This window comes from Austrofundulus limnaeus, unplaced genomic scaffold, assembly GCF_001266775.1.
Source record: "Austrofundulus limnaeus strain Quisiro unplaced genomic scaffold, Austrofundulus_limnaeus-1.0 Scaffold325, whole genome shotgun sequence".
Taxonomy (NCBI): Eukaryota; Metazoa; Chordata; class Actinopteri; order Cyprinodontiformes; family Rivulidae; genus Austrofundulus; species Austrofundulus limnaeus.
In genome coordinates, this window is record NW_013952727.1 from 398,172 (window position 1) to 408,117 (window position 9,946).

The 9,946-nt window shown below is 36.8% G+C and overlaps 1 protein-coding gene across 1 annotated transcript in view; it reads left to right on the top strand.

Annotated features, from left to right (window-relative positions):
* Window positions 1-9,946, top strand: part of abca12 (ATP-binding cassette, sub-family A (ABC1), member 12) — a gene marked incomplete in the record, with an annotated part of 71,474 nt that overhangs the window by 36,175 nt on the left and 25,353 nt on the right. The window contains 11 exon segments of the mRNA XM_014022341.1: window positions 120-299; window positions 473-791; window positions 1,561-1,675; window positions 2,903-3,232; window positions 3,730-3,799; window positions 3,882-4,016; window positions 4,206-4,367; window positions 4,469-4,652; window positions 6,092-6,310; window positions 7,083-7,279; window positions 8,555-8,712. Of these exon segments, the coding sequence (XP_013877795.1) occupies window positions 120-299; window positions 473-791; window positions 1,561-1,675; window positions 2,903-3,232; window positions 3,730-3,799; window positions 3,882-4,016; window positions 4,206-4,367; window positions 4,469-4,652; window positions 6,092-6,310; window positions 7,083-7,279; window positions 8,555-8,712 (2,069 nt within the window).

The following is a 9,946-nucleotide window of genomic DNA, read 5'->3' on the forward strand; positions in this document are numbered from 1 at the left end:
ATATAAATCTCAGCCACTTAAACCTTTGGATTGCCTGGGAGTGTTGTATTTGTACAGCATTGTATATCTATTTTATTGTTTTCTATGTGCTCACTTTGTAAACACGTTTCCCTTTGCAGCTAACATGTCACTGATGCTAGACAAGAACAAACAGATTCTTGATCAGATCACCACCCTGTCCACGCTGATGACAACGCTCTCCTCCTGCATCAARTTTGACCGTTATCGTGGCTACGCCTCCATCGAGGAGACGGACCGTGCGGCCCAGGAGCTCGCCAAAAACCGTGAACTCTATGCAAGTGAGTAAAAAWTCCGTCGGTCACACAGACCCTGTGCATTTTGTTAATCCAATGTGTAAACTGCAACGGCCACAGATAAACTGTAGCCTATAAATGCTTAAACTGTAAAGAAATGTGAAGGGCAACAGGCTTGAGGGTGATAAATAAAACACTGTGATTTTGTGCTCCTTAAGGTGTCATTTTCAAGCTTTCTGAAGACTCTTCAAGGAAGGCTAGATCCTCTCCGTCCTCAGCATCTTCTCTGCCTCCCAAAGTCAGCTACACCATCCGTATGCACATGGACAATGTCATGCGAACAGACAAAGTGCGAACCTCRTATTTCATCAAGGACACGCACATCTCGGCCAGGCTGACGATGCGCTACAACCGGGGATTTATCTACCTGCAAGAAAACATCGACCGGGCCATCATTGAAACCCAGATTGGGAAGAAAGTCACAGATGTGGCTGTGCAGACGCAGCCCTTCCCGTATCCGTGCTTCCTGCGAGACGAGTGAGTTTCTCAAATTCAAGGACGCTCACACGCACAGTCAGTCCCCGAAAGCATGCTTGCACAGAAACATGAAAGGACACACAGTATCAGAAGGGAAACTGGCATTGATGTGGAATAATGTATGCTCCTTCATTATTCATTTGCCACTTGGGAATGAAAATAAGTAGTCATTCACAGGAACCTGTCTGTTTGTAATTAGCAATGCATTATGTGCATGATTTTTCACTTTAAATGCACATTCATTTTTGAAAACCCGTGCACATACTGATTACACACTTAAATATCTCTCAGGCCTTAAAACACCCTCAGTGGAGTGCACCATTCCTTGTTGAAGACTTCCAGTCTAAAACGAGTTTGACAGTCTCATGTTTATTGACATGCAAGATTGTTTTCAATAAATCATTTTTGAACGGGATGTTCAAGTTTGCATGCCTTCGAGTGCCATTTTATTATTTTAGAATCACCAACAGGGTCTCTGCCTCAAGCTGGCCCTTTTCTTTATTCCAATGTATAACTCAACAACACAAATTCTGTCACAATAACTGTGAAATGTCAATATATGCAACAAACACTAGAATCCCACTTATCAGGTTGCTGGTGTCATTGTTTAAAAAAGAAATAAAATGGAGACAGATGGATTTATTTTGGAAAAAAATACCCAAGCTTTATCCAACTTTGTCAAGCCACTGACTGAATGATGGGCCCTTTTATCTGCTGGAATGTCAGGTTTCCCAGGAATTTGATTATTTGGCATCTCTGCCTTCCTCAGGTTCCTGGAGGCCATGTCTTTTGTCTTCCCTCTCATGCTGATGATACCATGGGTGTTGTTTGTGGCTGATTTTGTGAAGAAACTGGTGTATGAAAGGGAGCTGAGGCTGCATGAGGTAACGTTTGCTCAAACTGTCAAACGTTTTTTTGTCTTTCATTTTTAATTAATCTTTATAATTGATTTCTAATTGAACTTATTATTATTATTATTATTATTATTATTATTAAACTTTATTCATTTCATAAAACAAAATTCTATGTACAATAAAAAATAAAATACAAATAAAATGAAATGAAAGGTGGTAGAGAGAAGATAAAATCTTATATCTGCCCCTTTTTTCTCAAATATAGATTCAAACTATAAGGATCTTCAGTTAACAAAACAAAACACAACAAGACATTGAAACTTTCAAGAACAACAAAGTGAATGTCTTCAAACTAAATAATTTCATATTTTTTTAACAGTCTAGTCTTTATCATTCTCTTAAACATGCATATTGATGTGGCACTTTTAACATTGTCTTCTAAATTATTCCACAGTTTCACTCCTTGAATTGAGGTGCATCGTTCTTTCAAACATGTTTTGAATTTAGGTTTCATGAACATCTCWATTCCCTTAAGATTATAACAGCTTTCTCTCTTTGTAAAATTTATCTGAACATTTAAAGGTAATGCATTTCGGTGTGCTTTATACATAACTAACGAAATATTACAATCAATCAAATCATAGAATTTCATTAATTTCAGTTTACAAAATAATATATTAGAGGGATAAATATAATTTTTTCGGGTGATGACTCTTATAGCCCTTTTTTGAAAATAAAAACAGGATGTGTCTTACATGCTTTTCCCCATACCTCAACACAATAGACCAAGTGTGGAACAATTAATGTGTTATATAACACATACAGAGCTTTATAAATGAACAAGTCCCTTACTTTGTAAAGCAATGCAATAGATTTTGCTAGTTTTATTCTTAAATAATTAATATGAGGTTTCCATGTCAGTTTCTCGTCAATAATTACACCCAAAAACCTCACCTCAGTGACTCTACTAATCTCTACACCACAAACTCTGAATGGAATGTCAACAGTTCTTTGTCTCTTTGTAAATATCATATAATTAGTTTTGTCCAAATTTAATGATAATTTATTGAGTTTAAACCAGTTTTGTATTTTCACAAATTCTGCTTGCATGAGATGTAATACATATGTTTGCATTTTTAAAAGCAAAACAAAGTAACATTTTCTTATTCTTTGTGTTGTACTCATTCATAAACACTTTTTTTTAGCAAAATAACTCTAGTGTTATGACTTAAGCCGCCCTCTTGTTTCCACTCACAGTATATGAAAATGATGGGAGTCAACCCTCTCAGTCACTTTTTTGCCTGGTTCCTGGAGTGTGCTGCCTATCTGTTGATGAGCATTTTCATCCTCACAATGGTTCTGAGTTATGGGAACATCCTGCCCCAAAGCGATGGTTTCCTCCTTTTCCTGTTCCTCTGCAACTACGGTCTGAGCATCCTGGCCTTCAGTTACCTGGTCAGCGCCTTATTTGATAAGACCTACATCGCCGGACTGAGCGGAAGCCTCCTCTACGTCCTCTGCTTCTTCCCTTTCATCATCGTCATGGCCCTGGAAAGCAATTTAACCTTTACCGTGAAGAGTGTTCTGGTGAGTATGCGTAACCATTAGTCACGTATATTAAACAAGCATGTGCTCTGTGGAATCATTAAAATACCAAATAATGCAATTTGCTCTGGAAAATTACTCTGAAATTACGCAAAATAAAAAGGCAACTTTGACATTTCTTCTTGGAAAACAGCTTCAGCATCAAACTAGTTCAAAACAAGTAAAGAAAATAGGCCAATCTCAAAAAAATGTTCTTTACATTAACATCGTAATAAACAACAATTTCATTTTTGGACACTTTGTTACAAGCAAAGGATAAACTCATTTGTTTAATGTTGTTCCTATTTGATTTTTTTATGCTYCATGCTGTCTGATGATTATGTGGAGGTCAAACATCCCATATTTATATAAAAAAGGTCATTGCACACATAAAAACCATAATATGTTTGGGATGAGTCAGATGATGAATGTGCTCTCACTTCAGCATTTTTTAGTTTTTGGTGATTTGTCTTTAAAGTTTTTCTAACCTTTGCCGACAGGGTCTGTTTTCGCCAACTTGTTTCAGCTAYGCCTGTCAGTACATTACTCGCTACGAGTCTCAAGGAGAAGGTACGAGCATGTGGCCATTTAAATAGAATTTTCCTGGCGTGTCATGCAGCAAATTGAAGTGTTCACCTTTCTTAACTCTCAGGAATTCATTGGAGCAACTCGTACATCTCTCCCATCGCTGGAGACACAGCCTCCTTTGGCTGGTTGTGCTGGCTCATACTCATCGACTCCGTCATGTACTTCATCATCGGGGCTTACATYCGCATGGTTTTCCCAGGTAAACTATGAACTCTCATTTCTCTGTTCATGCAGTTAGTMTCCAGTACCCGTTTCTTGTTGCATTTCTCTTAAATATCTAAGWTTCTTTTTAAAGTCATGCAACCTGTTTAGATCTGCTTTGTCATGACAATATAGGTGAGTGTTGTATATGGAAAGTTGCATCACTTTTTTTATTTGAACCCATCAGGGAAATATGGCATCCCTGCACCGTGGTACTTCCCCTTCCAACTCTCCTTCTGGACTGAGCTCTTCAGTTGTAAAGGTTCAACAAAAACTGAAGGCAAAGGACTCTTCTTTTCCAACGTCATGCAGAATAATCAGCCGGTCTTCTCTGAAGGCAAAGGAAAAGGTACAAAATGAAAACAAAAACATTGCATAGAAAAAAAAACAAGCCTAATTTTTTTTTTACCTTATATTTTACACTTATCCTCATTCTCCATGTTTTATCAGAAAAGGGAACTCTCTCCTACAGTGCTGGTGAAGATTTTTCAGAGTTCCCTGTGGGTGTTGCMCTCCACGGCCTCACCAAGATGTACGGCGATCAAGCAGCCATTCAAAACCTTAACGTGTCCTTCTATGAGGGCCACGTCACCTCACTGCTGGGCCACAACGGAGCCGGAAAGACCACCACCATGTGCGTTCTGCAACATTTTTCTTTCCTTCTATTCTTTAAGAAATATTGGCAAGTCTCAAGATAAACCCACCGCAACTATTAAATGCTGTATGCAAGCTTTTTAAAGATTAGATTTGCACATCGCTTTAATCATTTCAGTGGTCTGGTGCTGACAGAGAGATTGTTTTGTTCAAATCTGGCACAGCAAATGCACCSTGATGGAGATTAGTCTGATGGGTCTTCATCAACAGGAGCACTCACATTTACATTTTAAATGGGACTCATTTTGCTGACGCTCTTATCCAGGGGAACATGTAATGAGTGCTGCAGCAGAATCAGATTAAAAACCACTGAAAATATAGATTTTATACCATAGAAAATGATTGGGACCAAACAAGAGATCAATTCAATTATTAATTAATTAATTGCATTATATAGTGTAAATAGTGCTTTATCATTAAATAACTCCATAACTTTGTACAATACTGCAATACATTTTGCCATTTTTGTTCTTAAGTAATTTATATGAGGTCTCCATGTCAGGTTTTCATCAATGATGACTCCCAAAAACTTCACCTCATTTACTCTACAGATCTCAACACCCTCTACTCTAAATGAAACATCAGTTGTTTTCTTTCTATTACTAAATATCATGTAATTTGTTTTATCCAAATTTAATGATAATTTATTATGTTTAAACCAACTTTGTACTTTTACAAATTCCATTTCCATTACTTCCAGCGTCTGTTCTGTGTTTTTACCCAAGCAAAAAAAAATGTGGTGTTGTTTGCAAATAAAACATTTAAACAACCCTGATACATTTACGAAGTCATTAATATATAGGAGAAACAACTTTGGTCCCAATATAGAACCCTGTGGAACCCCACATAAAATATTGCAAAGTTCAGATCTTACACCATTAATTTTTACAAACTGTTTCCTATTAGTCAAATAACTTGTACTACTGTAGTACTACAACTTCTATGCCATATTTGTTTAATTTCTCCAGAAGGATACTGTGGTCAATGGTATCAAATGCTTTTTTTCAAATCAACAAAAACACTGACACAGTATTGTTTTTGATCAACAGCTGTTATGTGTTCAATTAGGTCCATGAGAGCCATTGATGTAGATTTATTAGCTCTAAAACCATATTGATTTTTACTTAAAATATTTTGTGTATCAATAAACTGATCTAATCTGATGACAAACAACTTTTCCAAAATTTTGGAAAACTGTGGTAACAATGGTATTGGTCTATAGTTTGTAACCATATGTTTCTCACCACTCTTGTAGAGAGGGATTACTTTGGCTATTTTCATGTTGTCGGGAAATATTCCAGTTGAAAATGATAGATTGCAGATATAAGTAAACGATTCGATAACATAACCTAGTATTTCCTTTATCTTCGCTTTATATTTGAATAATGTTCTAATTTTAAACACATGCTCCATTTGTAGGTCTCTCCTGACTGGCCTTTTTGCCCCGACATCAGGCTCCATAGAGGTGTACGGCAAAGACATGCAATTAAACACCGACAAAGTCCGTAAAGAGCTCGGCGTCTGCATGCAGTACGACGTCCTCTTTGACCACATGACCACCAAGGAGCACTTGCTGCTGTACGGCCAGATCAAAGCCCCACAGTGGTCACGCAGAGAGCTGCACGAACAAGTCCGCACGTAAGTAAAGAGTCAGCCAGAGCACAGAGGGTAATGTGGGTGATCAAAGGAAATGTCCTAAAGATTATGTGAGTGCTTATACATGACGTGTTGGCAACACTTTAATTCTAATAAAGGATTATTTTGCAGACTGCATTTTATTTATTTTTTTAGAGATTTTGTTCAACACAGCCCTCTGATTAGCTTCTGTCATGGTCTGTGAATAAAATGAGTTGCGCAAGTAGTCAGTTCTCAATAAATGCAAGTAGTTAGGAAAAAATATGAAAGTATCAAATCAAAATCAGTGGTGTTAGTCAACCATATTTCATGACTTTAACCACTGATTTGTGAGAGTCAGAAAATGTTATTACTCTCACTTCAGCATTTTATGATCTGGAAAATACATCCTTTACTTCCACAGACATGATTGTCATCTCTGGAATATTTTTGCAATAATATGTTTGTTTTTCCTGTTTTTCATAAAAAAAATATAATAGTTGATTTGTTGTAGATCCTTTGCAGCTTCTTGCATAAAAGTCATTTTTCATTCCGTTGCATCTTAAGCTGCKTTGCATCATGAGCCTCTTCCCGGAGGGTTTCCATTTTACAAGAGGAGCTGTAATAAGCCTGAACCTGAAGGCGGGAAGTTGTTTCTCTCTTGTGGTATTCAAAAACCCTTGCTGGGTAACTAATGGAACTGATCGAAGTACAGCTCAGCGGCGCWGCTGTAATGCAGTGGAAATTGTTCACACGAGCCCCATGCTAAACGCTTTTTCTTTGACTCCCCTGCCAGGATCCTGGAGGAGACGGGCATGTACGCCCACAGACACAAGCGGGTCGGCACCTTGTCGGGGGGCATGAAGCGCAAGCTGTCAATCTCCATCGCCTTCATAGGGGGCTCACGCTTGGTGGTTCTGGATGAACCCACCACAGGAGTGGATCCGTGCTCCAGGCGCAGCATCTGGGACATTGTTATCCAGCACAAGAAAAGTGAGTTTTTAAGAAGTGCTTACTCAATTGGTTTTCTAAATTGTAGACCATTTAGCTAACATTACAACTTTTATTTCTACTAATCAGTGCTGACATTTTAGGAGTAAAATAATGTTAAACCCAAGATAACATRGATTTTGGATTAAGTTTCTATTTCTTCTTCATTATCGGCTTTCAGATAAATCTGATTTTCAGTTCCTCTGACATTTGATACATAATTTATAAGTAAATAAGCAACAACCTGCTCAGCTGATGTAGCAACAGATCATCCTCGATGCACTGCTTCCTCATAGCCAGGGTTTGCAGTTGTTCCATCTCCTGAAAATACTGTATGTCAATAATCATGATCCTGTTGCTGGGAAAAACTAGCTCAATCTTTGATTTGTTTGGCTAAAACACATTTGCACGTTTTTCTGAAATAAAAAAAACAACATAAAGCAAATACATTTTCTTCCTCACTCTTATTCCATGTAGGTCAACCCTATGTGTTTGCTTTCCAGGTGTAAGCTCATACACTTATATACAGTATACRCAACTGTAATCAACTTCAAACCCTGARTATAAATTGCTTTTAAAGGTTTAAAAAGTCAACAGTTCTATCATTTTTGCATTGCAGTACATTAAATTTGGACATAATTATTTTTTTTAATTGTTATTTATTCGTTGTTGCTTTAGGTGTATTTTTGTATTTTTAGTGATTATTTTTACACTGTTTCTTATCAACATCCTCACATCATCTTTCTTTATTTTTTCTGAAAAATATAAAATTCAGAGGGGATAAAAGTATCTGTCATTGCTGAATTACTTTAGCTACTTTGTTTTGCTGTCCAGTTTAATCATCAGTTGATTGCTTCTAAAGCCCTGCAATTACCTAACTTTATAGTCTGCCACCTGTTATCCCATTGTTTATGTAGTTCTGTGATTTGATTTGACTCATTTGTCTTTGACTCTCATTTCGTGTTTTATGGATTTGTATTTTATGTTTATATTTGAAGACTTTCATAGCTGGTGGCTATAAGTCATGAATAATTTAGTCTGACATTATCGTTCCGTCATAATTCAGAGAAAATTTGAAAAACGGAGTGATTTAAAACCACTGTAGCACATAACAGTTTTGTTTAAAGGAAAGGTTGTCCAATTGAAAACCTTGTTACTCTAAATGCCTGGCACGAAATGACAAATGACACATTTATTGTTGCAATTATTACAGTTATTGGTAAAAAAAAAAGTTATGTGTGAGTAAATGAGGCACCTTTTCATCTGTGTTTTTTTCAGATCGCACCATTATCATGTCCACCCACCACCTGGATGAGGCTGAAGTACTGAGCGACCGCATTGCTTTCCTGGAACGAGGAGGATTAAAATGCTGTGGATCACCCTTCTACTTGAAAGACAAGCTGGGTCAAGGCTACAAACTCACCCTCACCAAGAAGGTAATCATCTTCACAGACGTGCAGTCATGTCAGTGCAAAGCGATGAAAAACTGAGCAAAACTCTCATATATTAATTTTCTTCTCAATACAAAAATATTCAGAGATATTTTCTTTTCTCATGCTTTTAATCAAATATTTCAGCCAGTCCAGTGCTTTATGTTAAAACGTTAGTGTAAGTTAAGGTTGTGGGATTGCAGGCCACAACCTTTATCTTGAGTGTCGGGGGAGTAGGAGCACATCTCTGATGCATCTTAACAGAGACACATCTTTGCCAGCRTAAACTGTAACATTTCACCATCTATTATATGGACAAGCTTGACCGCTCGTGTGGAAATAAATCCTAGGTTTTATCTATGCTGCATTTGACATATGGCAACAGTGTGATGTCTATCTGCTATATTGAAAATCTGGCTGATTAACTAAATCCCCCACTCAAATGATGCTCTGCAGACTTTTGCAGCATACTTTATGTTCACATGCTGCCACAGCTTTTTGCCAAAAGTTCTAATTTTTTTCCCACTGCTAAAAGGTGAAGGCTGACGATATTTTACCTAAGTCTGTGTGTATATCCAACATATCATAAATCAAAACTCCTTCTCCTTTCAATTGTCTGTTGACAAACTCTGAAGTTAGTCTCCTTTTTTAAGAAGCAGGGATACTATTTTATCCATTTATGTGATGATTCTGAAAGTGGAAATTCTAAGCCATGCCCTTTAAAGCCTAACCCTTTAAAAATGGTCAGAAAATTCACATTTTCTAGAAGTGACATGTTTATTGGGCCTTTTAAATACAATCCAAAAAAATATATATATATATTTTTGCCGCATCACTTTGTTTATGATATATTTTTTGTATCAAATCTGATACACTGGGCTGTTTTGGTAACATTTTGCTCACAACAATGTTAAATTAAGAAACAAAAGACAGTTTTGCCCATAACTTTAAACAAGTTTAGAACACTCTAGGAAGTTTACTTCTTTGTTTTTTCCCCTTTTTTTTTACAATGAAGTTTTTACAGCCATTTATTTCACTTCGTGGTAGGCACAAAAACAGTTTCTGTCCTTGTTCAGGCACAGATATACCTTACACTTCATAAAAAAATGCCATCTATTATCAAATTGATGACATTTTCTTATTTTCTTTTTTTCTCTCTTCTTCCTCAATTTTTTTGACATGTAACACGTAAAAATTTAGTCAGTACAGCGTAGAGATTATAATTTCAAAGGAACCACTT